Source organism: Vanellus vanellus, assembly GCF_965231255.1.
Source record: "Vanellus vanellus genome assembly, chromosome: 12".
Taxonomy (NCBI): domain Eukaryota; kingdom Metazoa; phylum Chordata; class Aves; order Charadriiformes; family Charadriidae; genus Vanellus; species Vanellus vanellus.
In genome coordinates this window covers 21,652,573-21,679,780 of record NC_138917.1, presented here as the reverse complement: position 1 = coordinate 21,679,780, position 27,208 = coordinate 21,652,573, and the positions used below count along the sequence as shown (strand labels likewise).

Sequence of the window (27,208 nt, the reverse complement as noted above, 5' to 3'; positions counted from 1 at the left end):
AACTCAGAAAGATGGGAAAGTTCAGAGCTTTTTTCCCCCCCCACTAACTTTCCTTGAACAGCCATACCGCTACCCAGCTAACGAACGTAACAGCAGTAACAAAGTGCAAGGGCTTGACCTCAAACAGGAAAAGAATGGGTTAGGAAATACTTAAATAAATGATGTTTCAAGTGGTCTGAACCTGATGAACTCAGTCTTAGGGGACTTGGAATAGTTGATGAAGTCTCAAAGCCTCTAGCTGCTATGTGACTTTAGAAAACGTAGCAAAGATTACCTACCCTCCGTAACACTGGAAAAGTAAAAAAAATGGTATATTTAAGTAGAGAAGAGAAAAAGAGGAAAGGACTTCAGTTTGTCTGTCGAAAATACTGAAACAAAGCAGCCAACCATGGACAAAAGACTGACATACAGAAAGCAGGACCAAGGGGATTAGCTAACCAAACTCATTTGCTTCTGTAAGAGAAGCAGCTTAATTCCAGGGAAGCTTTCGATGCAGTCTGAGATAGCACTGTCATAAGCAAGCTCGGGAGCTGTATCCTGCGAGAAGGACAAACCTCACTGAAAAATGACTCCACATACTTCGGTCCATGTGTTTGAAGAGCTCGTTTTCAACAGGATTTAACTGAGGAGGAATTTTACAGAAGGGTTATGGACCTGGCATCACACACTATTGCCAGCAATCACATGAATGATGGAACATAAAATACCCTCACTACATTTGCAGGTAAAAGTGCAACGATATTATATCAGGATTGAAAAAAATAGGTCCCGCCTTGGACACAAGGACAGATTTTGTGCTACCCGTCTTCTAGCGGCGTCTACCACCTCTGCAGCTGTTCCACCTTATTACCCGCAAAGGACTGGTGGAAATATCTTGTACTTAAGATAACGCTGGTAAGAAAACGCAGCTTCAGGCTCACAGGACGGGGAGGTTATACCAGTAAAGCACAAGCACTTACGGCGTCCTCTCCCTGGTGGAATGGCAGCACAGTGGTGTTTGATGTCTAGGGCACAGGCTGTGTGGAGCACTGGGTCCACAAATATATCTGCTTTGCTTTCCTTCAGCATGTTGAGCACTTCCTGGGGAGGAGGAAAATTAAAAGTACATCTCAAAAAAAGGAGAGAGAACAAAATTCATGCTGCTCGATGTTTCTGCAAGGTGCATCATCTCTTTAAATCCAGGATCATGAGGAAAACCACTACTGTCCCTGGATGAGGCTGTGAATGCTGGTTTAGGCTGGATTAAATGTCCCGGTTTATAAGGGTTACCATAGTTATGTTCATTAAAATACTCCTATTAATCTAAAATACAATGTCAATATGCCAGGGCTACTTCAGTTAGAACGGAAATAAGGTGCCATAGCCACAGGGCAATTCACAGAGCCCTGGATCATAGCCAGTGCCCAGGCCATGCCCAGCACTCAGGAAGCCTGCAATGGAGACAGCAACAGAAAACAGATTAGGAACAAGAAACTTTGGCAACCATAGCCAAGAAAGGATCCAAGCCTGGAATTGCAAAGGAGGCATTGTCGGCACAATTTTCACTGGCAAATTGAAATTGAATTGAATCGCTGCAGGCCAGAACTGAGATGCATACGGAAATTTGCAGAGCTCTGGCTTCATACTAGCTTGAACATGACCTGGGCTGTGATCTGGAAAAACCACAGGCTTCTGCAGGGACAGGATGCCTTTTAGAGCACATTCAATTTACTTCCTTTACCTTCTTGCACATTTCAGTTTTTATTTTCAGCAGATTCACTTTCAGACATTCTTCCACCTGCCCAGTCTGCTCCTGAGCTGCTGCTTCTTCTGCACACAAGCTGGAAATCTATTTTGAAAAAAGGTATTTTAACGTAAGTAGTTCACAACAATCATTCTGCCTTTTAGCACATTTATATCTCAATACATTAGTTCATCACAGGGTGCAGCCAGAGAACACAATGAGATATTTTCACCCCCCAGAATCCTCAGAGCCAAATGCATCCCGGCTCATGCAATATGCATACCCTTTGAAACCCAACAGCAAGAAGTCAATATTGCTGCGCTGAGAAAGAAGGCAGGGAGGAAAACAGTGTAGAAATCATGTTAAGATACGAAATAAGCAATACTTGTGGCATGGCTGATTCAGCTATCAAAAGCGAAAGCTCAAAAATCTGACTGTATTCCAGTTAAGGTTGACTAGACCAGAGAACTAATGCTTTTTGGTTTTTTTTTTTACTTTTAACAACAGGAAAGCAGTATTTTTCTGTAGTCACCAGTACTGATGAGAACCCAGATGAAAAAATTAACTTTATATTAGCAGTGCTCAGGAAACAGCAATTCTTGCATACTGGGCAAAAGTCACAAACAGAGAATCTGACCAGCTAGAAGCAGTTCAAAGGGGTTTTTGTTTATTTGAATTATCAAGAGGGTTCATGTTTTAAGAAGCAAAATTTGTTTCATGAAAGGAGTTTTCATCCTGAAAAAGCAGCTGCTGTGCCACTTCTCCTACCTCTTCAGAACAGTGCATCTGAAGTTGGGGATCCAGCCGATAATCAAGAGCCGATTCCTGGATTATCACTCGAATTTGGTCCTCGCAGTCTGGAGAGAGACGCTATTAAGCGGAGAAAGTCATTAACCCACTCAATGACCCTTATTTTCATAAATCAATCACGTTGTATTTTAACCTGTATATTCTGTAAAACAACTCATTCACGTATAGCCTGTGACATACTTTGAACACCCCACAAGCCCAAGTTTGACTCGTTATTCAGTGACCGTTGCTCAGCACAGTCCTGCAGAGTTTCTCATTCGCACGCACCAGCTCTACTCACCTGGTCTGCGTATTTCAGCTTCAGGCACGAGATGACTTGTCCTTCCAACTCCGTATCATCTTTGGCCCTATTCAGGATATTTTGGCAGAATTTCGGTATGTCTGCTTTGCACGCCTTCCTGAGGACTGGATTTAAGCGGTAATCTAACCGGGAAAGATGACAGAACTTCATTAGAGCATGCAGGCATCTCTTCAGATTACAGAACATAACACTCCAAAAGAGATTTGATAGTAATTTCCTGGATGACATTGTACCACCAATGAATTTACTTTGGGGGGAAAGATAGTATTTTTTCCCACAATAGAATTTTAACTTGTGAGGTAAGAGCTTCAGGAGTAAAATGGATCCAATAAAGCACACTGACCCTCAAGAACTTGGCTGAATAAAGGCAGTGTGCATGGACAACCATGAAGGAGAGTAAAACAAAGCAAATATCCTTTCAGCCATGCAGACCACTCAACAGCTCAGGCAGGCAAGTGAGTTTTGTTTTTTTTTTTTTTCCAGCAGACGATACCTGTGTTCTGTGTAATTTGGCGCTTGGTAATCATTTGCTTGCATTTAGGATCCATCACTTCACTGTTCTTGTTTTGTTTCAAACACTGCAACATATTTTTTGAGTCTGCCTCTGGACAAAACCGCTACAAAAAAACAAACAAACAAACAAACACACCCCACATGTTTCATCACTAAGCACTTGGGGAAAAAACCCACAACTATATTAGTGGAAGAGAATAACCACCTGCCCAATCCAGAGGTATACAGACACATTCCCTAGCCCCAACACCTCCTATTAAAGAGAACAGTGCTACTCTCTAAATTGACTATGGGCACGAATCTCTCTGCTCATGGATGGAGCAGTAAGCCAAACAGTCTTGACTGGTTTCTAGGCACCAGTTTGTGTTGGCAGTATCAAAAGCAATTTGCCTTTATTTTCTATTCTGAAGTTACAGCACACTTTGCAAGAAATACCCACAAAATTAGGTCTCATACCCAACTACTTTCACTCCCCTTTATTTTAGAAATGAAAAGGGGCATCTTAAGTCTATACACATACTGCTGTTCTGCATAAACACTGGCTGGACAAAGCGACAGGTAAAGACTTCATTAGTAACACTCAGGACAAAGTAAGACCATACAGAATAAGAAAGAGAAGAGCTCACCGATACCAATTTGCCCATTCCCGCCCTGAATTAGATAGTCAAAAGTGAACCAGCTTACCCAAAATTCAGACCAAGGTACTAATTTCTTCTGTTAGAAACTAATTCTGTGGGTGTAAGATAAGGCTGTTGCATATTCTAATCCTCACTATTTTGGTGAGATTACAGGCCTTTTTTTAAAAGCGTGAGGCTGTACTGGAGAGCAATAAATTCTCAAGATGTTCTGCTTCAGCTACTATATGGAGTCAGGGTACTGCATACCGACCACACATACTAAGCTTTTCAGGGCTTGCAACTCTGGCTACTGTGCAAGTGTCTTGTATTAGCATGCACTGTTGCTTTCCCCATGGTATCATTTTAAGTCAGCATTTCTAATTTTAAGTTTTGCATGATTTTGCCTGCTTTATCAGTTTGATGAGAGTCTGTGTGCACCAGGTCAGCACCGCACTGAAGATGTTACACCTCTTTGTAATCATAACTTCTTCACCTTTGCTAAAAGCCAATCCAAACCCAAACCAACTGGGTGAAAATTGTATTAGAAGCCTCGGTACAGACTTCCTCCTCAATTCTGTCAGCAGTTGGGAAGACAAATTTATTAGTGCACAGGCTTTTATCAGATATGTGGAGGAAGCAAAGTTGAAAGAGAAGAGCCCTGACGAAACCTCAGCCTGCTGCAGAGTTAAGAAACTCATGACTTTGCAAAAAAAGCCATCAAATTTCTGAAACAACACAGCAGTCTTGTAACAAGCCTTTATGGGAATCTCAAAACCAACAGAGCTCTTATATCTCACCCTCACCATCTTAAATCAGCACACTACTGTTACCTTGATCATTTGCTTGCAGACTCTCATGAGCGTGTAGTCTAGTTCTGGATCCATCATCTCTGTCTCCTGCAGTTTGAACACCTTCTGGTGGCACCGGGTACTCAACTGCTTCTTGATTTCTTTCAGGCATTCAATAATCTGTAACACAGTATTACAACCATAACAGACACGTCGTTGATATGATTGTCATGTGCTGCTCCAAACACACCACTATGTGTTTCTCTAACAGCTATCTTTACCCGACTTATGCAGTTAAGTCCTCAGTGCCTCGATTTTATAAAAAGTCATTACCAGTGCTTATTTCCAGGACTTACTTTAAGCTCATCTTTTTTCACAAAGATTTAATGAGATGAAGAGGGTCACTTGGACTTACTCCAAAACCCCAAACCTCATCTTGCAGACATTACACCTAAGAAAACTTTAGCAACATTTGCAGTAACCAGCGGCTGATAGCTTAAAACTAGCATTAACTGAGGATTGAACTGCTCACAGCAATGCATTCACCCAGTACTAACGCTTGTGAACCAGTGCAAAAAAAAACCAACTCATTAAATTATGCTCCAAAATACTAATGAAAAATTTCAGTGGTATCAAAATGAAAATCTAACGCTGCACTCACGGGGGCAGAAGGGTTTTCAAAAGTTTTCTGAAATGAAAGTACAAATTAAATTTTAAATTATTAATAAAATCCATTACCTGAGCATTGCCATAGGGCACGTTTTGGCAGTAATTCTTGATGTCACTTTTACAAGCCTCATACAGTTCTGGCTCAAGTCTGATATCCTCAGTCTGCAGGATAAATTACGATATGAACTTTTAAGTAGAATGGTAAAGACTATTTGACTTTGTTAATCTATTAACTAGTGCCCTCTACTCACAAAAAGCAAGCAATTCTTACAAGGGGCAGGTCAGTTTCTTTGAATTTAAGGTTCTTGGGTGTGAGAAGTGGGAAATCAACTTTGCAAATCCATGCAACAATCAGTTGGCTTTTTACACTGAAGAAAGGGTTTAAAATTAATTTTAGAGCTGGCAAGTTGTTTCCACTGCTCCTCCTAAAAAGGCATCAACACAAACGTCCAAGACAGCTAAAACCTTCTCACATGAAAGCTAAGTGACATATTAGTAGCCACCCATCCATTGGGTGACCTGGAGGATGTGAGCGAAGTCTCCTGCTTTTAGCGATGTGCAGCATTTGAATTCTTCCTTAGAAAGGCAAGAGTGCTGCCTCTTCTGATGCGGGCCTACTTAAGGTGAAGTTTAACGCTCAAACAGTATCTACTGGACAAAGACCTTAAGAGTTTATTGCTGCAAGCACTGCAGCAGGAAGGCGAGAGGCAGCCTTGCCTACCAGAACACACACTACTCCTATTTATCCACAGAGCAGCTTAGAGCAGCTGGAGTCGAGTTGCTTCATCTGTGCTTGTTTCCTCAGCCTGTAAAATGAAGCTTTTATTCTCTCCTAGAGGACTTTAACCACATCAGCATGTGTAGCACGTTGCTATCTAACACTCAACATAATCACTTCTAGCTGAAATTCCAATGACCATTAGCCTTCACGAGACTATATTTAAGGCATTAAAGTAGACAATCATTACTTTCACCGTGAAGGGCAACTGAGCCTCATGTTGTAAGAAGAGTGGAAAAAATAAATTAGATACTTCTCACAAATGAGTTTCCTTTTTTTCCAGGGTGGACAAACCAGGAAGCTTTAATTCAAGGACCTCACTAGAAGAGCAGGCAGATCAAGAGTTTCGTGCATGTTTACCATCTCTAGCTCCTCAACACGCAGCTGTTTGCGGCACTTCAGAGAGACCCTGTGCTCCTTGGCATCCTGCAAAGTATCATTGCGCACAGTTGTGCTCAGACAGATCACTACATCCACCCTGCAGAAAAGAAAACAGCTTTTTACTCATACACCCTTCACTTAGACCAGCCAAGACCGGTGTTGGATCGCCACATCAGAGAAACCGATGAATCCAAACACGAATCCAAACACAACATAAAGTCCTTGTGCAGCTACGCTTACTTCTACCTTGGGTACAGCTCTATGTAGAGTAACCGGATCACAATTAAAACCTCAATCCGATGCAATCTAATCGGAGCCTAGATTAGCAGCCAGGAAGATATTCAAAATCCCACCATACCCCTGCCCAGCAAGACCTCTGCTCTTAAGTCACATGAGCACTTCAGAAAAGCTGTACTTAATCTCAGAAACAGATGAAGGTGAATACCTACGTGGCATCACAAACAATCCTTTTGCATTACGGGAAGGACATTTATATCATAAAATGCAAATAGTCTTACTATCCATGAACAGGATTGACCTTGTGTGTAATTTAGCCTTACGTCATTGCAGAAGGCCATAAAAAAAAAAAAATATCCTTATACTGAAATGAATAAACCAGCTAAATTAAGTGGGATATTTTCCCTTCCCAGATCAGGAACTGGAACAACAGTAGCCTGCATTTTAGAATATGATAAATCTAGCAAGGATATAAAATAGTGGACATGTAGTCCACTAATGCTAATCATTAGCTATTTTCAGAGCAAGAAAAATAATAAAGAGGACAGGCTTGTATGCAAGAGTAAAGCAGAAGTGATTTTAAAGAGGCAATGTCTCTACCTCAAGCATCTGCCAAACACAGTCACTAAGGGAAAACACAAAACACGCAGCCTTTAAAGGAAGTCCAGTGTTTGCTGCCCTATCGTAACATACTGTATAAATATGTAATAAAATGACAGGATCAGATTGCTGTTTGGTCAGGTGCTACCTACTTTTTTTTGATGTTGGGGCAAAGTTTCAGCACATCCTCCTTGCAAGCCATTTTAAACTTGTATGAGAACCGAAAATCTTTCATTTGAACCTGCAAGAGATAAAGGAGGAAAAAAACCCAACTTTGGTCACCTGGAGGTGGAAAAAGGAGGAAAAAAAAAAAAAAAAAAAAAAAAAAAAAAGAGAAAAGTGCTGCCTAAAAGAACACTTGTTGAATCATACAATCAGGAGGTGATTTTGTACACAGTTTATTAACGTGGAAGCAAGGGGGAATGCTGCACTGCTGAAGAAGCTGGGACCATCTCCACCCAGGAAGGAAGGGGGGACTGAAAATAAATCATCTCCAGAAGTGACCATATATGACCAGGCATGCCAACTGTCTGAATTCACAAGAGCACTTTAAATACAGCGGGAAATCAATCTCAAAGAAGGAGGGGTTTCATAATTAGCTGATTCCCGTGAACACCCTCAACGAACAGAACTGGCTTCCATTGATAGCAGAGAAAAGCGCTTGCTTACCAGCTGGAAATGAGTAACTCCAATTGCACATTTTTCATTCATTTCCTTCTGGTGTTTGTTCTGTATGAGACACTCCATCAGGTCCCCAGAATCAATCTGGTTATCTGCAACCTCCTGAAGAAGAGATGAAAGGCTTAAAAACGAGCTACTGTTACAAATCATGATTTTTATGTTCCTGTAGCCCACTGTGAGCAGGAAATAATGGAACTTACAGTCCTACTCTCTATTGTGAGCTTACACTCACCATTAACTGACCACCCAAGAGTTGTACCACACAAGTACTTATAGATAATAGTTCAGAAAAAAATAATCTCGGGCATATGCATTCCTTAGACTCAGGAGAACACGCCGCAGAGACTCAACGCTTACATGAGGTGTTACAGCTAGGTGCCTTCACTGCTATGTAACTACTCAATCCTGGAGCAATGTAAGAAGTTATTTCAGCAATGCTGAGCAGCTGCACAGAGCGGAGCGGCAAGATGCACCGCTTGCAGGCAAGGGGGAAGGAACGAGTTTAGGTTTTAACCCACTGTAAAGAGGGATCTTCTTCCAATTATAGGGCAATTTTCATCTTCAAATTCTAGCTTTTCTGCTGTTGGCAGAGCCGTGCATAAGTACTAGGTGGAACTAAGTATTTTTCATTAAAAAAACACCCTAAACCAAAGACTTTTGTAACTGCTTACATCTGATTTTACTTCTGAAATGTAGCAAGTACACCAAGAACTAATACTAACCTTTCTAACTAATACTAACCTTCTAACTAACTATACCTTCTAACTAACCTACTAACTAATACTAACCCTCTAACCTTTCCCACACCGTGTTTTTTTCCCCCCCCAAAGACATTCACACGATTATGGAGTACTCACATGACAGAAGGTCTGGATAATGGGCTCACATGCTCTCATCAGCAAAGCTTCGATTTGAATGTCCTGCAGAAAACATGCAATATTTCATTTTCATCGCGAACAGACAAGAAAAAAGGCTCAGAAAAGAAACCTGCCATAACAAGTGAAAGTCAACCCAGTTTACAGGGTTTTGAAAGATGCAACCCAATCACGTGGCAAATGCAAGATAAGCCTTCCAGCTTAAGGGAAGAGCCTGGTCTCCACAGAAACTCATTGCTTGGGTATATTGGCTGACCTCCTCCAACCTGGATGCTAAAGCACAAGAAATCACCTTACACCTAGGCAGGAGATAAAGATTAATGATAGTTCTGAAAAACCCATTTTGTAACCACTGGAAGGATGCTCTCCCTAGGACACAATGTAAATTTTAAGAGATACAGGGAACAGTTTGGGGCAAGATAGTCCAATACGCAGCTTCATAAAACAAGTAAAGCTGCTGACATCACTGAAAACCTCTAATGATGCATTTGGCAGTTACTTCTTGCAAAATTTTTGGGACAGGGAGAGGGAAATTGCAATATGGCACTCAAAACTACTTGCAAGCAAGACCAAAAAATGAATTCCCATGACATATCTTGACTTGTACTAAAGGTAACTGGGTTACCTGTGCAAGAAATCTTACCTTCAGTACCATAACAGATTTTAAGCAGGAGAAATGTCATCACCAGCCCAAAATCGTGAATCATTGTTCCTCTTCCCCAAGAACCCCACGTGAAAACTTATTTTGTAAGGGTTAGAATGGATGGTCTCTGCTTGATCCCAGAGCTGCATTTCTGCAGCTACCCTAACCTTGCTTTTTTTCATCGCTATCACACTGATGTGCTTAACTAGACATGCTCAACTATTCCCTTTACCCTCAGCTGAAAACCACTCACCTCAGACTCCAGCTCAGTGAGGTTTCCCACTATGTCTCTGCAATCAGACACCAGGTCATCAAGATGGTCCTGAAGGCATTCCAGCTCCTACAAAACCAGACATGGTAGTGTGTGATTCAAGAACCCAATGTGAAAATTTGGGCTTGAAATATTGTTAACACATCTGAAACTGCCCTCCTCCTTGTAAAGTCCTAAATCTCATTTAATCCCACTCCTCTACAGCCACTCCCAGAACACATATATGCAGTAGTGATTGAGAATGTCGGCCTAGGATGTGACTGCTTCTTCTCAAAAGCTGCGTGATGCGCTTTCGCTTCTGGAATATCACATTTAATTTGCCCTTCACATAACCTTAATGAGAGGTTAATTACCCAAACTACAACCTATGATGGGCACTTCAAAAAGACAATGGCATATGCTCTACTGCATCTGCCGTTGAATGGCTCCTCCCCTACAGCTCTGCCGGGGCACAGCAATTTAACATGAAAGTATTTGTTGAAATTTTGTTAAGTAGCAGCAGATGTTAGTTCAGTTCTGTATAAACACAGGAAGCACGTCAGTATTTGGCAAATGGAAATGGGATAAAGTTTATGTGGGAAATGTCAAGCTTGTAATAGAATATTCCAAATAAGAGTCAGGGTGGGGTGGGGTTGCTTCATTAAAGTCCTTCTTGTTAACTATCCCCTCATTCCACTATGTGTTTGAACCTACTGAAGCCATGCAGTAGGTGCAAAGCTTCTTCCTATCACCTCTGTTTCTCAGTCTAGCGCAGATTATGTTTCAAACCGCACATGTTTATTATATTCTCAGGTACAAAGAGACAGCTAACAACAAGATGTCCCTTTACCCCTTTTTTTGACTGTCACGCCCCTCCAGCTCTGCAAACGAAGTAGTGGTGTTACTGTGTACAGTACCTGCCCCGTCTCCGTTTTTTCGCTGCACCACTTCCCTAAGTCAATCATGCACTTGTCCTGGAGCGCTGGGTCCAGCTTCACGTCCATGGCACGCTGATGGAGGATTCTCTGCACCTCTGCTCTGCACTCTCGCGATAGCTGCAAAGAGGGCAAATAGCGTTTAGCACATGGGGGTCCTCTAAATCAGTACAATGCAAACAAGGTGTTTTCAGGTGACGACATACTGAGAGTGACCACCAATGCCATCAGCAATCTCAGAAAGTACAGAATTAGTCCTCAGCATAAGCCTGCTGGGGCCCTCACAAGCAATCCAGGCTCCAAGAGAGTTTGGAGCTTGGTCATTTAGCTCGGAGGGAGGTTCCTTTTTCATTCCGCTAAAATAAATCTTGTATTCTTAAACCTTCGCTTTGCTTTTGAAATGAGATGTCGAAGCAAGTCCCTAGATAATCTGCTGCACTGCCCCCTTCACTCAAAGCTACAGCAGCAAGTCAAAACAGCTCATGCCCTCAATACCGAAAGGGAAGCCCAGAATTAAGCAATATAGTCCAGCTGTAATTTCTTGTCAGCAACCCCCACTGCAGCACATCAGAGCCAGCGTTTGCCAAGACTGAGGAAGAAATAAATTGTAGAGAACCAAGGGATACTGGTATGGTGCTTGTCAGACCTAAAATGCACCAGTCAAAGCTTAAAACTTCATACATTTAAAAATCCAAAGCATTAGAAGCTACCTAGCATTTTGTGGACAGTACTGGAAAAAAGTACAGATCTAATCCCCAATGAGTTTGCTTTCAAATGCCAAATTTAAAAAAAGTGACAGCTGTTCCCTTAGCCTACTTCCCACAATAAAACAAGTTTAAAAACCTTTTCTCTCTCCGATAGATTATTTACAAGGTGGCTATTGATTTCTTTTGTCAGCATTAATATAAAATGGAATTAAGAAGTCTCAACTCAGCAGACTGAGAAACTGCATTAAAAAAATTATTCTTAAAAAAAAGAAAGAGAGATATTTTCAATCAATACTTGACCTCTGCCAGAAAAGACCTTTTAAATCAAGCTGCAGAAATTAATTTTTAAGCCAGGCCACTGTGTAAACCCACTGACTCCTGGGGGCTGTGTACACTACAGTGGCAAAAGAAATGGAACTGAGTTCGCAGGTGCTCTCAAGGGAGTGCCTTGCTAAAGGCACGAGAGGGCAGCAAACTTGGAAAGAGTAGCTCTGAACCAAGCAAATGTGATCGTGGTGGATCTCCAGATTGCACAGGGCAGCAAGTCAGATCCCTACCGTCTTCTTTAAAGGCAGCATAAGCACATTTACCAGTACATACGCTCCAAAGAACTGAAAGGATGCTTTATATCAATAGGAAGTACTTAACAGAGTATAATCGGAAGTTGTGCTCAGATCAAAATTTCACTAGAAACAGCCCAGGGAAGCTGAGCTAGGAAATCCTTTTTTGAATAAAACCAATTTTGCAGCTATGCTAGCTATGTACGAGGAATCACATTCCTCTTTGGAAAGACAAGGGGGAAGACTTGCACTGTGTCTAAACAGATATACATAAGTTGTTGTCAGCACACAGTTCCCCCTGCAGGCAATTGTCACATCTTGATGTGGCCATTTTGCCTTATCGAAACACCAGGACAGACCTTCAAGGCACGTTTGAGGAGGGGCTGCACATCCAAAGCAGCGCAAGTACCACCTACAGCAAATGCTTTTAAGTAGCTTTGGCAAGTTCTTGCGGTTTTAGCACAGCGTGTCCACCTTCCAAACGTACGTGCAACCCTTCTATCGCAGATCAAAGAGCAGTAAGTTGCACTCTGGCACTTACCCTCCTTCCTTGCTCCTCTGTGCGGTACGCATGCCTGTACAAGCAGGAGAAAACAGCCCCTGGAGGCATCAGCTCACTCGTCTCATTCCAGCCATGGGTATGGCAGAGACGGGAGGCATCTCCCTGACACTTGCGGTAAAGGACAGTATCCAATCTGCAAACAGAAAAGTTATCACTAGCACTTTATTTAAAACTAACACTTTTCATATTCTGAAACTCTTCTGAGGCAGAAAAATGTACTTCAAGTTTCATACCCCACCACATCACGTAGCAGCGGTGTCTAACCAACTGAAGCAACAGGTGGCAAAATGCCTGGCACTCAACTTGGAATCAACTCCCTAATCTTGCAAAAATTACACTAATATCTTTAATTACAGATTAAATCTTCAACGTTTCTTGAAGTGCATCCCATTCTCTTCTGTAGCATGCCAGCCAAAAGCTGACACGTGAGAAAAGAAATCACCTCCTTGATGTCCTAAAGCAGCAGAAAGGCAGGTACATGCCATTTTTTGCTTGTATAATATCTTGCATGTACTTTGTACTGCTGCCATTTTGAAATGCGTTTCATAAAAATCTGAGTTAGATAAATTACTGTCTTCTCTGGATTTGAGCTAACTGAAGACTCAGCATCCCTCGCTTTTGCATACAAGAAAACTGCAAGAGCAGATCTCTTAAAACAGCATGTAATTACATTAAAGCTAAGTAAAATATTGCCAACTTTCCAAAATGGAAACTTCAGATTTCTACAACACTTTAGAAGGTAAACGTCAAGTGGTATCAGTGGACACAATTCTATAATAATAACAGCAGTAAGAAAACCATTTCTACTCCATGCATCTGTGCTAGGCGCACAGTTAATACAACAGTTTTTATAAGCCTGTTCTAGGAAACAGTGGTTAAACAAGAAAGATGAGCTTATGTTTCCCAGCCGCCAATATGAACTAGAATTATCTTTACTCCCCGCAAAATGCAAATACTCTGTCTTCCTTCTTCCAATGCCTTAAGTTTGGCTCAAGCAATGAATTACCTGCTGGAAACATGGCACAGGCAGGAGAACCAGCAATGAAGTCAAACAGGAAGAGGAGGAAAAAAAAATTAAGTATTCTTGTCTACCTATGGAGACAGATATTGAGACGACTAAATAAACAGCCACAAAGCCCTAAACTCTCTGGTCCATGAAGCCCCATGGATTTTAAGAGCAGAAGGTTCACAGAGCATGTCAGCTCTTAACTACTGGCAATGCTGCCCGTAGGTACATCTAGAAGTCAGATTTTCTTAATGTTTGATTTGAATACCCTTTGCAGTAACCGAAGCCCACAAATTCTTGCCTTACACTAGTGACCACACCTGTGGTCACAGAGAACAATTATTCCATTTCTTGCAGCAACCCCATTTGATGCGCTCTACTTCCTCAGCTCTCAATCTTCTTCAGAAGAAAAGCCAAAACACTTACTCTTTCCTCACTGGTCATGTTTATCAAATCGATACTCTCCTTATGTTAACCCCCACAGACACAAGGGGCTCTGTAAACATTTAAAACAAAGCACTGCCACCTTTGGATGAGAAAGTTAGAAAAGCAGCACTCCAGTAAAGGGAATCACATCTGCTCTACAGGCTGTAATCACACCTAAAGAACTTGGAAAACAGGCAGAAATGGAAGCAGGGAGCCTCTGACACAGTGGTTCTTTGTTATACTTAGCAGCTTGGTTTTCGTAACTCCCATATTGTAACATTCAGAGCAGATAAAGCTGGCTGCCACCTGCACAGAAAGTGACCTTCAACTTCAGTGTAGCCAGGGAGACTTATTCTAATTAAAAGACGCACTGAATTTCAGAGCTCAAACTCAAGATTCTTTTTAGGGCTGCATCATTTCTAAGTAAGTACCTGATTTAAGTGGGCATCACATTTCCTTCTTCTAAGCAGTTTTTGCTTCCACTGTACTAGACAGGCAATAACGCCCTACAGACCTGGCATCTTAAAAGTCCTCTTTTAAAGAAGCATAAGCTATACTGTTTTACAAGGAACTGCTAATGCATAAAAACACTAAATACAAGCATCAAGCGAGGATACATCTTGTTTTACAGCACTCACTTCCAATCACGAGATATAAAATACTGCAGCTCCAGAAGCCTATGCTCACAGTCCTCTACCATCTTCTCAGTATACAAGTGCTCCATCAGACAAGACAGAATCCTGCAAACAGAAGAAAAAAAGTTAGGCAACAGACTGTTATAATCATGTTGAGCTTCCTCGCAACAGCTGGCATTGCCAAATCAGTCTTTCCAATGAACCGTAGATAAGCCGTTCAAACACAACGAAGATCTTGCTCTTCCTTCAAGATTACATCTAAAATAACTGTATGCCACATTTGTACCCTCTTAAATTCCGTTGTTTTAGCTATCTCAGCAAGTCTGACAGACGACAAAATCATAAGGACTATTTTATATAAAATCTGCCTCAGGAGACACTATATATCAGACCTACAGATAAAGGAGACATTTGTCTCTGCAGCATGGGTTTGCTTAACTGACATTTCGAGGCCTGTTATTTTTCTTTGCGATATTGCTAAAGACTTATGTAGTAAGAGAAATTAGCACATCAAGCGTCATAAATTTAATCTAAGCGTCTAAGCTAGCCACGTCCTTCACCAGTGCTAAACCTGCCCCGTTATAAAAATACTAGAACGAAGAAGAGCTCGGTTCACAGCTCCAACCCCGTATGAATTGCTAGTTTGGAGCCTGTCATTTCTGGATGGGTTTTAGTATCTATACTGGCCAACCACACAACCTTCACAGATGCCCAACAGAACCGCAAAGCGGTTGTAACGGAGAGCCACCTACATTGGGTCTCCAGAGCGTATGTGCTTGCAGGCAGTCTGTATAACCGACTCACAGGCCTCGTTCAACGCTCGGTCAATGCGGTAATCCGCACCGGGGTCAGTCTCTTGAATCAGCGTTTGAAGCTAAAAGGAAAGAAAACAAAGTATAATGATCAAAATGTAAGCGCTTACAACTTCTCAACGTGGCGATTCTATGCCAATAACAACACTACCAGGTATGACCTCTGCTCTACAGCTGATTATTTTAAGTGCTCGTGCTGCCAACTCAATTACCAGACATGGGAGCCCAGCGCTGCTGAACCCTAATTAGCCTTATAAAGCAGCCCAGCAACACTGGATGAGACCAGTCGCATACTGGTGAATTGTAAACCCGGCCCAGTCATAGACCGACTTACAAAACAGCAATGGTAAAATTTGAGTATTGTATTTTTGATCCACCCTCATCCCATAAGGCTGAGGGTACCAAACATGCAAATTTGTCACATTTCCGTGAAGACTATCTACCGCTCTAAACCGAAAACCAAATTGATGTTTAAAGACCAGCTGCCCAACTCCAAACAAAGCTTAAAAACATTTTTGAATTGCCTGGAGAGGACACAAAAGTTTCACTGAAATACAGGATAAAACCTCCAGTTCTGCTGGCCCATGAAATATCATTTCCTCAAGCGTGCCTGCTCAAGCTTTTGGAAGCCAGGGTAACCACAATTTGGCCAACAGGACACAATTTATTACTTGCATTATATTTGCTTGTTTTTTCCTTCCTATACACATATGAAGGGAATTGGGGTAAACCTCAATCTCACTTATCTACGGTTTTGGGGAGAAGAGCAGCTTTCTGGGGCATAACTCAGCCCAGGATCCCCACATCCCACCTCATTTCCCACCAAGCTGTGAATTCCCAAAGACTGACACAGGGCAGACTGGTATCATTTGACAGAAACGTTTTTAGCTGACAAATTTGGAAGAAAAAAAAGAAAAAAGAGAGCTTGCTTAGAAGACAACTGCACACTAACATCAAACGGTCTACGCTGTTAACATCTTGACACTTACTTAATGATTTTTGTTACTGGCCCCCAGCCCAGCTAAAGCACAGTTACATTTTTATCCTCCATCTTTCAAAGTCTGCACCTAAACACCATCCAGGAAACGTTTACGGGCAAAAAAAAAAAAAAAAAAAAAAGCATCAGAGAACTGGAGAACATACAAGCTAGCGCTATTTCTCCAATAGGAGACTTGCAATCGAGGGGACAGACCACAGACTGCCTGGGAGGAACACAGGATTTCCTGCAACTCGCTCTTGGCCAAAGTTAATTAGGCCCAGCCTCGGTTTCTGAGGGATGGCAGGCGGCTCGGAAGAGCGCTGCCTAGCAGGCACAAGCCGTTGATTCAAAAATTCTTGGGATATTTTCACTAAAAAAATATGAATAATAAAACAAGAAGCAATTGATACGACTCTGACAGTGGTGAAACAGAAGCCAATACGGGATCCAGTTCATAACAGAGCCGTACCTTCATCAGCAGAAGTGAGGAGTGCTAAGTCCTTCACAAATTTGGTAAGAATCAAAGCGAGGAGAAGAATTCGGGCGTTGTGTTGGCATGCACGCACGCAGCCTGCACGGAGGGGCAATGCCCTGCACACGGAGTGCGGGGATCGCTTTCTGCCAGGTGTTTACATATAAAAAGGGATCAAGTATGATTAGCGGAATTACTCCCTTAAGGACAAATGGGCGAATTAAAACCTCAAACTTTCTTACACACGGGGATGAAATACACCCACCAGAACATTATATAGGAAGGATTCTTCCTCGGGTCTCAGTTTATGCGGAATTTGTGTTGTTATCCAGCACGCCATGGCCTCTTCTACTCGGTACAACAGCTCAGAATCATTACGGTTGGAAAAGACCTTTCAGATCACCTCCCAGATGCTCTGCCCCATTTTGGGTACCACTGCAGGACGCCCAGTCCTGATCCTCAACCCCGTGGCAAGACACACAGCAGCGAGCCAGCTGCCCTGACCACAGGGGCGAGGGACTAATTTGGCACCAGCAATAAAAGTGAAGGTTTTATAGCACTTTCCTCCCTCTCACAACAAACCCTTGCAGCTGAAAAGCAGCTGGATAACCTGTATAATCCTCTGAACCTTTATCCTCATGCGGAGCTAAACTAACAATTAGCTATCAATTTATTAGCTATATTAGAAATCCAAAGCAGAAATATCTGCCCTTTTAGCAATGATTATAGTTTTACGTGTTCAAGGGACTCAACAGAAAAATCAAAGATGAGACCAGAGCAACATAAAAGCCACATATTTGAAAAACAGTTTGCCAGCAGCTTTAGTATAAAAATACTGCTTCCACTAAGCGACACCATAGGTGCTAGACGCTGCCAGTACAGCTGTAGACCTGTTATGGGCTGATGCTCACAATTAAGGGACACCTGTATCTGCTGTCTGATGACCTACAGCATCGCAGACCCACGTTCCTACATGCAGGATCTCCATCTTTGACAAATAACAATGATATTTGCAGAAGATCATTTAATGACTGGAACATATCCAAGCTGTATATGCTTCCCCAGAGCAAAGAGGAGCTTGTTTTACACAGGAAGACATGTTCCTGAAGTAGTATCTCATTCCAGTGGTGGGTGTTTGGTTTTTTTTCCTTAATAAAATGCATGCCTCCTATAGACGTACATCAATAGTACAAATAAATAGGAGCCCTGTCCTTTGCTTCAGAACAGGCAGAGCACTATGAGATGGCAAAACCAAACTGCAAAAAGCCCTTAAGAGGGCACACTGCTAGAGCGTTCCTGTGATGTGCAGGGGTGAGCAAGGTACTTAAGAAAAATAGTTAGGCAAGGCAAGGTTGACCAAACACCCAGGAGTTATTTTAAACGTAGGCGGAACCATTTATGTTACAGAGAAAGCCATCGTTCCCTTACCATTTACAGAACTTGGGCATTTGGGCAAGTTCACTGATCAAAACTGAGACCAAAAAAACCCACACGCAGCTCTTCCACGCTTGGGTTTGGGCACACCTCTTGCTCAACAGCGCAGTTAATCGCGAGCACAGAGTCTCACACGCAAAATCATTCTGGTTGAGGTGTCACAAGAAATGAAAACTCTCAGATCAAGAAATTGGGTTATCAGAAGGTTTGAGAACACGTTTCATTGACAGTTTTAAGTACAAAGAAGCACCCATGTTCCTCGTGCAGGAAAGGCTACGAGCACGTGCTCCTGCAGGAAAATAAAATCACTCAGGTTCTTTGGTTATGTTTTGTTGTTTGGGGAATTTTTTTTTGTGTTGTTTTTGGCAGATGGGCAAACATCTTCCTTTCAAAAGGCAAGCAGAATTGGAACAAACCTTGACAGACAGGACAGTAAGTAAAACCAGATCTGAATTAGATGTTTTCTGTTCCAATTTCCTCAAGCAAACAGTCTAGGCAAGTGTGTCTGGTCATACAGCTCCTGCAATGAAGAATTTCCAGACTAGTCCTACCGCTTTGAGCTAGCGAAGAAATTAAAGTGCTGTATTAGCGTTACCTACTGATGCTACAAAAAGCACAGAGACAAGTTTTTTGACTCCACACAGAAAAGACAACATCTGGAGATGGGCCCAAAGCACTGCAGCAAGCTCTGCTGGGACAAGCCCAAAGCGACCATTTTTCCTCTTTTTTCACAGGTGATAAGGTAGAGATGCCACAGACCAGTAGTTCCGCCACTAACAGCCACATCAAAGTTCAATCAGAGAGCATCAGCACTATGTTCCTGAAATAAGAATTTCCCAAGAACATCAGAAAGCAAGGACCACCATCAGTCAGCTTTGGTCTAGCTGGACTTGGGCTGAAGCCGTGTGGATAAAGCCAAGAAGTAAGCAAGCAGGAGATGGCCGAAGCAGCCGTTCTATCTGCAGATGAGGAGCCACTGGAGGTACGAAGTCACAGGAGTTCTCACCAATGTTCACTGTAGACAAGAAACTCAAAACAAAGCAGTCCATGCTCTTTGATGCAGTCTGCATACTAGTTTTTGGAAACCTCAACACAGGTCAACCTTTTCCCCATGAATGAATTTTCCAAAGCAGCACTTCTGAGATCATCCACATGTCTCAAACACCGAACTATACTGACATATGGCAATAAAGAAACTGGGAAACTGGCTTCAGAAAAGCATCAGTGGCTCAGCAGAAGCATACGTCAGAGGTGCTCTCTAGGTATCGAAAAGTCGCTCCTGCTACTATGAAGACCTCTAACTTGCCTTCTTCATAGCCTGTCATATGCGCCAGTCTCATATGACAGGTGAGTCTGAGTCTCTTGCACAATCTGCACAGTATCTGGAATATTCTCTTCCTTACAAAGATAATTCACCTACCATAGAATGTAAAAGGAAGCAGCTCATTCTAACACAATAAATCAAAACAGAACAAAACCAGTGACAGCTGAGACAACCATTACCATTCACATATAAAAATATCAACAATAAATTATTTAGTATCTCAGAAGTCATAGGCAGCTATATAATAGCACCATGCCAGCGCCCAGGAGCCCAGAGCATTGGAATGTTTATCCTATTCTTGCAATCATCTATTTCCTCTTGCCCATAAAAATACAGACAAACCAACCGTATTTTATAAAGTCAACACTTAATTTGCTCCTGCTGTCTTTTGCGCAGAGAACAGAACATAGGCTGTTCAACTTGAAGGGGAGTCATGGACAAGTCCCACTGTTGCATCAAGTTACCGTACAAAAATAAAGCAGAAGCTTAAGCACAAGAGAACTGAAAAAAAAAAAAAACAAAAACAAAAACACCCTACAGATTTCCACAGACGTTCTTTTTCCCCAGAAGTCTGAAATCTCTTACCACTTTTGGGGGTCCCCTGTCTTATGACTTGTTCCAAACAAACACTTCATGATCTGCAAGTTATTACCAAGATGAACTGATCGTCTGACAAATTGCAAATAATCCAGTTCTGAGGCAGCAAGTTCAATTTCATATTTAAACAGAAACAAGCACTCAGTTTTTCATGCTAACGTTGCGAAGCATAAGTCATGCACTACAGCTCATGGCAGAAATGACTCAAACTGTTCAAGCTGCCACACCAATACACCTGGTATTTATACAGAAATAAGCTTCATCACAAAAGCATCCTATACCTTACAAAGCTGTAAGAGATATTAATTTATCTTTGTATAACATACACAAGCTGGCAACATTTTGGGCTCAGGCTTTAAGCTACATTTAAAGGGAAAATGGACTACAGCGGTTCCATACACTGCAGGAGTAGCGTACATCTCCTCAAACTCCTACATCAGCGCTAACATCCCCCTTAGCCATTTTTGGCATCGACGTCACTCTTCCAGGCTCATGGGTCATTAAAAGCAGGTATTAAATACAAAAATTTAATATTACATTAAAAAGCACTAATGAGCTTGAAAAAATATTAAATAATTGATTTCAATTTAAAGAGACTACAAACAGGATGCATCTGGGCCAAAATAGAGTTTAAAAAAGGCAAAAGAATAATCCCATTTTAAAGAGGTATTCTGGAGAAGAACGACATATCCTCCAGTGGCTGCAACTATAACGATGCACAGCAGTACGTTGTACCTACCCATCCCTGAAGTTCCATTTTGACCATTTAAGCTGAATGAGATAGCAAAAATAAAACTGAGTGGAAAAGGGCTTTGAGAAATGTAGTGCTTTTCCAAGGACAGGGCATAGGGTGAAAGGGGAAGGAAAGGGAATGTTTTAACACTTATAAAAAAAAAACAAAAAAACAACTAAGTTTCCCTACATCTTGCACCCAGGAGTGAATTCCATGACTTGAGAGCTGCTGGAGAACTACTGGAGATCCAGTACAAAATCCAGAGCAAAACAATCCAAAACGTGTTTTTTGAAGAAAAACAAAAAAAGACATTAATAATGTGCTGCAAGATACACTTCATACCATGACAGTGACACAAGCGTCTCCAGCATTCACTGGTAGCTGGCAGAGCCAGCAGAAGAATCTCCATCACAAGGCAAAACGGTTAGAAGCGCTGATTCGTTAACAACTGAGCAACCGAGAAGCGAGTGATAGAAAAGCATCTTACTGCCTGCTGACAGTTCAGCCCGACGTTTCCCTTTTCGCCCCGCACGACTTTCATCAGGCAATGCAGGGTGCGACCCTTGCGGTGCAGGCCTGAGCAGTGGTGTTCAATCTCCCCTCGGCAGCTCAGGATGATTTCTGGGCTCAGCGAGAAGTCTTCCATCAGCATGCGCCGATAATCCAACATTTCACCCTGGCACTCGCTGCTCACTTGACGACCTGAGCCAAGAGAAGACAACGAGATTTAGTATTTATGCTTAGCAGAGCCTTTCTTGACCTATGCTACCGTCATGTTGGAAAAACGGGGGCGATGTCCACACTCTGGACAACACCAAGTGTGCTAGAGCAGACGTGCTGGGGATTAAACCAGTTGTTATGGTAGGTCCCAGCATATAATTGAACCTGTAAAATAGCCAGTCTATGGATTTAACACATAAATTTGAAAAAAAAAAAAGAAAAAAAAAAAAAAGGATTTCTGAAAGATTAGGAGAATCTTATTTTGGATTTCACATTACAGGAGATGCTTTTGAAGAACAGCTGAAGATGCTCAGTGGATCTGCAGTTCTGTAGTACAGGTCAGCTCTTCCCTGTATGCTCAAGGGCTCATTTTTCCACTGCAGAAACAGAAAATCACCTCTGGTAATTTACCACCTTGATATGTATTTGGGGGAGGAATTTGTCCGACAGCAGGTTAAACATTTTCTGAGGACAAGGTTTCCTACAGCAACAGCACAGACTCGCTGAGGAAGCCAAAAAACCAGAACATGTTACCAAGAGTATATACAGAGTGTCTAACAAACCAGCTGCGGTTGTACAGAAATCTAGCTTTAATACAGGCTTAGATCTGCTGTAAGTCTTCCTGCAGTCCAATGTAGATGGGTTTTTTGGAGTCAAAAGGAACATGCTGGCTTTTTTGCGATGCACTCGCCCAGCCCTCTATCACAACCTATTCACACACGTACAACTCCCTGCGCAACGGAGGTCCTATACCCCAACCAGGGCTCCCAGGCGTTATAGAAGAAACACGTGGAGGTGTGTGGAATAATTAGCATTCCTCCTGGGCTATGCTTTGTGTATGAGCCACACGCTGCAGAACCCGTTCCACCGTGCAAGTGGAAGTTAATAACCTCACAGCAGTTTGCTGCATGTAATTCAGGAAAGCACCTGCCCTACTGCAGGGAGAAGGAAAAAAACCAAAAACCAAAAACCAAACCCACAACTTTTCCACAAACAGGACACGGCATTTCCACATCAATCAGAAGCAACAAGTTCTTCAAACTCACAAATGCACAGATTGCTTATGGCGTTACAGCAGCCTGTCGCTCCTGCGCCAGGGGCATCGCAGCATGCAGCCCTGCTGCCGAATCAGAAACCGCCCAGCTGCACGCCAAGGGGAAAACCAAACAATTCTCCAGTGCAGATCTAAGAGGATATTAACATGTCGTTTTACATCTTACAGCGATTTCACAGAGAAGCTCTAGCATGGTCCTGCTGCATAGGGCCTTCTAACGCTTTTTGGACAGGCACTGGCGTTAGGACCTCTCCAGCTTACAGTAACTTAAATGAACAAAAGGAGTATTTCTCACACTTACCTTCCTTCTATATAGGAAAAACTAGAGTTAGAGAAGTTAAGGCATTTACCCAAGCTACTGAACTGCAAGGAAAGAACATTACTTACAACAGGCAGAGGACTGAGTATCCCCTGGCTTTCCCTGAGTGATGATAGACAGGTTCTCTATTCTCTGTTTTAACCTAGTAGCATATTTAATGCTTACTACATAAAGGAGGAAAAAAAAGCTGCTTGGATTCACAGTGAATAGAAGGATTTGCCATTACACATCATCAGTCCAAGTGGGATTTGCTGTTTTGCATTTTAAATTTCTTGCCTACACAATAGGAGTCAGTGTTAGAGGTTTGCTCTTCCAAACAAGTGATGAAAGCATCAGGATGAGGAAACTTGCCTCTGAACCAAAGTTTGGAAAAGGTTTCTTAGAGAAGGGGACTGCACATACACGTTGAACTTGAAGGTCCAAGTGAAACATGAAATCAAGGTCCCATCTCTCGATTCAACCCCACTTACCTCTGTGCACGGCAGACTCTAAGCACATCAACAGATAGGAAAGCCTGGCTTCCCGAGAGCGGGGAAGGTTCTCCACGTTACAGCGGTATTTCTTCAGATCGCTTTTACAGGACTTTGCCAGCGAGTAACTGACTTTGTAGTCTTGAGCGATGAGCTTCTGGCGGGTCGTCAGCGCATCACGACACTGCAGGAGACACATTGGGATGGCTGAATGAGCTTCTGCACGCTGGCGGCAGAGCACTAGACCGGCTGCTGTTAAGTTTTCAAAGTTGTGTTTCAAAAGACAACCGATGCTTTAAAATTCACGCGTTTAAGCTGGACTACGGTTAAATTTCATTTGTCTCATAGAAACCACACAGTTAATGCGCACCGAGGTCAGCAGATCAAGGGTTTTAAAGGCAGCAGCTCTCCGCAGAGCGCTTCTTAAAACTGCACATTCATCCAGCTTTTTGTGAAGAGCTACGGCTGAGAGTGTGACTCATTCTCGGTAACTAGGATCAGTTGCTGACATTTATCCCAGCTGTGGTACATGCTCAGCCCATGCCCTCAAGAAACAACTTTTTCCAGTCGCATTTACAAAACAGCGTGTTCTCTGGATTTGTTCTGCAACGTGCCCAACAGCTGACAGCAGATAAAGCGGTCTAACCATGGGAATTTCTAGCCATTTTCCACAAACGGTGAGGCTCACGAGGGTACACTGTGGCCAAACCCGAACCCAGCAGCTGCGAGAACAACCCTCTAAATTTCAGGAAAAAAAAAAAAAGGGCCTGTAAAAACACTGCTATGCTTCATAGCTTTTGGTTTAAATTACACAAAAATTAAATCCAAGGGCAGCAGATCATTTAGAATAGCTCAAGCAAATTTGCACATTCTCAGACCATTTGAAAGGAAGGAAAAGTGCCCATGTGTAGGGTGGAGAGAAGAGGGAGCAATCTCAGCACAAAGAACAGAAGCCCTATAGCCCTTCTCTCTCCCTTAAATCAGGTTTTTGACCTTTCCATTCCTACTGCAGGACCTGGAAGATCCTGCTCCAAGATATTCCCACCCCCTTTTTCATGCTCCCCATCTCTGTGCCAAGACTCAGAACTGGACAGACTTAAAGCTCGGGACACAGGGAGGTACGGGCTCGCAGATACCTCATCCCCCAAAGCCGGGGAAGGTCGGGTACAGCCAGGGAGCCCAGCCTGGCGAGCAGTTTTGGCTTACACAAAGCAAGCCACCCACTAGGCAGCTATTGTCGGCTACATGTGTATGCAGCAGCCGATGCCATCAGCAAAGAGGGACTTTTTACTGGGTAACAGCTTCTACGAAACTAATGACTTTGCAAATGGTCCAACCTCGGCAGCCACAAGAGTGAGAACTAGATTTTGTGTTCCTCCTGCTCTGAAAACTGCGCCTGCAGAGCATCCACCCCTCTCTCCCTCCCAAGCCGTCTGCTACAGCTTCGTCTAACCTCTCAGCACCTCATATTCACATCTCAGACAGTCGACCATGGAAAAGACCCCTCAAAACACCCCCACTGTCCCTGTACGACCAAAAGCAGGTTAAACAGAAATAGCAGCCCATTTCAGTACCGCGCTTGTACAAAATGAAGCTTTGTTTCAAGCCCTCAGGGATCACTCTCTCAGTTTTGAATTTGTTAATTGGAACTAAGCTCGCAGATAGTTAATACATTTAGAGAAAAGGAAATGAGTCTGATCCCTCCAGGCCTCTGCATCGGGCTCCTTCAGCAGAGCTTCTCCGAAGAGGGCATTACAGATATCCATCTTTGTATCCTTTCAGAGAGATGATATAATTCCGTATAATCCCCCAACACTATGATGCTGCTTCAGAAATCACTGAAGGCATTGCTGCCTTCCCAGAATGCCTATGCCAATACAAACTCTTTTCAGGTCTGGCTTTCCAGAGCAACTTTTTTGTTGTTTTCAACAACATCTTCGGGAAAAATACGGAAAACCTCAGTAACTGAACTGCACATCTTTCCCACAGAATTTGCTGCTTCGTAGTCAGACACTCGTAGCCCTGAAAAGAGAAGTGAAATGCACGCAGCTTCCTGTGCTGAGGCACTGGGGCATTTTGTATCTAATCTGTACGTTACGACAGCATTTACCCAAGGCTTACCACAGCATGGTGCAACTTCTACTTTAAGCACTCACAGAGCTGCCACTTGAGCTCCACGTCTACCTTTCCAAATTACCCAGCCAAAAGCTTTGATTTATTTAAATCCTTAACTTTAAAGGCTGTAACTTGAACACAATTAATTCAAGCCATCAGCACGTAGCTGGAAACACAAACATATCAAAGTAAAAGCATCTGTTAAAGCAGTCGGTTATCCAACCACTAGATGATGGATTTTCCTCAACACTGGAAAAGAATAACGTAGCCTGGACTGATGAATGATCTGGCGATTTCTGCATTAAGGATTTGTCTCACTAAGACAGATACCTACCTTTTCACTCATTGATTCTTCAAACTTGTGATTAAAGAGGCACTTGTAGACTCGGCCTTCCCCAGCCTGAGTCTGTGAAATAGAACAGAAACATTTGCCACTAAAGATAAGACTTGCAATGCTTAATGAGCAGGCTAAACTACACCTCAAGAGATTTATTTTTTTAAACTAGAAATATATTAACTTTAATATTTCAAATGACAGTGATAGCTTCTATACTATAAAAATCTTTTAAATTTTATTGCATTAAAAAAAATATCTGGTCATGTTCATCACCCGTTTAGCGAGAAGCCGCTCAGCTGATACAAGCTAATTCAGAGGGAACGATGCAGCTTTCCAGCTCATCGCTCCAGGGATAAGGAGTGCTGCGAGGAGAGTCAGAGCAGGCTAACCTTGTGCAACAGCTTACCGCTGCAGAAGGGAGCACTCACTCACCTTTGCTGCCTCCTCCCCATGTGAGTCGTTCCACTCCCTGTCACAACAGCTCTAATGCCCATTAAACCATTTATGCTAATTAACCCACTGGTAATAAGGCTTGTTTGTTGGGTGAGTGAATTTAATACCAGATTTATTGCAAAACGACAGTTACAAGGTGTCTTTTCAGTATCACGTGATCTTCCTCAGGCTCCGCTCTACCGTTCTGTTCCTTCTTCTAATGTGGTTTTGGTTTTTTTAATGGATTACTGCAGGCAAGAGGAAACTACTCACGTTTTCACAAAATCGTTCTCTATCATCTCGGCATGCAAAGTAGAGGTGCCGGTCCAAGTGGAAGTCATCCGAAGACAGCTCAGCTACACGAAGAATCGCTTTCTTACACTGATCAGAAACCTGAACTCGAGGATCCGTCTCCTCCGCCTCTTTTACCAGACCCTTTTCCAGGCAAGCCACCACCTCTCCTTGCGAGTGGGCATCCTACACGAGAAGAGCAAGACAAAACCTGTAACCAACCACTTATATAATCCAGTCATCTGTGATTCAAGCTACGCACCACAAATTAAGCAACAAACTTTCTACACATAGGCTTCCAAAAGTTCGGCCTAAACTGCATTTACATTCAGAGGCCACAACAGTTAGCGTCCCTGCTATCCACACACTTCATACATCACCATCCTGCTGATGGTCACCGTGAAATCCCCCCCCTCCCCCTT

The 27,208-nt window shown here is 42.6% G+C and overlaps 1 protein-coding gene across 1 annotated transcript in view; it reads right to left on the bottom strand.

Moving 5' to 3' along the window:
* The window catches only part of GLG1 (golgi glycoprotein 1), a gene marked incomplete at its 5' end in the record, with an annotated part of 83,424 nt that overhangs the window by 1,806 nt on the left and 54,410 nt on the right, over positions 1 to 27,208 (bottom strand). Inside the window, 20 exons of the mRNA XM_082489642.1 lie at positions 960 to 1,080; positions 1,721 to 1,828; positions 2,492 to 2,593; positions 2,814 to 2,956; positions 3,328 to 3,451; positions 4,795 to 4,932; positions 5,491 to 5,583; positions 6,560 to 6,677; positions 7,570 to 7,658; positions 8,087 to 8,200; positions 8,956 to 9,018; positions 9,870 to 9,956; positions 10,784 to 10,921; positions 12,610 to 12,763; positions 14,701 to 14,802; positions 15,450 to 15,571; positions 21,536 to 21,750; positions 23,612 to 23,795; positions 26,061 to 26,132; positions 26,769 to 26,972. Coding sequence (XP_082345768.1) covers positions 960 to 1,080; positions 1,721 to 1,828; positions 2,492 to 2,593; positions 2,814 to 2,956; positions 3,328 to 3,451; positions 4,795 to 4,932; positions 5,491 to 5,583; positions 6,560 to 6,677; positions 7,570 to 7,658; positions 8,087 to 8,200; positions 8,956 to 9,018; positions 9,870 to 9,956; positions 10,784 to 10,921; positions 12,610 to 12,763; positions 14,701 to 14,802; positions 15,450 to 15,571; positions 21,536 to 21,750; positions 23,612 to 23,795; positions 26,061 to 26,132; positions 26,769 to 26,972 — 2,491 coding nt within the window. The remainder of the gene's footprint in view (positions 1 to 959; positions 1,081 to 1,720; positions 1,829 to 2,491; positions 2,594 to 2,813; positions 2,957 to 3,327; positions 3,452 to 4,794; positions 4,933 to 5,490; positions 5,584 to 6,559; positions 6,678 to 7,569; positions 7,659 to 8,086; positions 8,201 to 8,955; positions 9,019 to 9,869; positions 9,957 to 10,783; positions 10,922 to 12,609; positions 12,764 to 14,700; positions 14,803 to 15,449; positions 15,572 to 21,535; positions 21,751 to 23,611; positions 23,796 to 26,060; positions 26,133 to 26,768; positions 26,973 to 27,208) is intronic.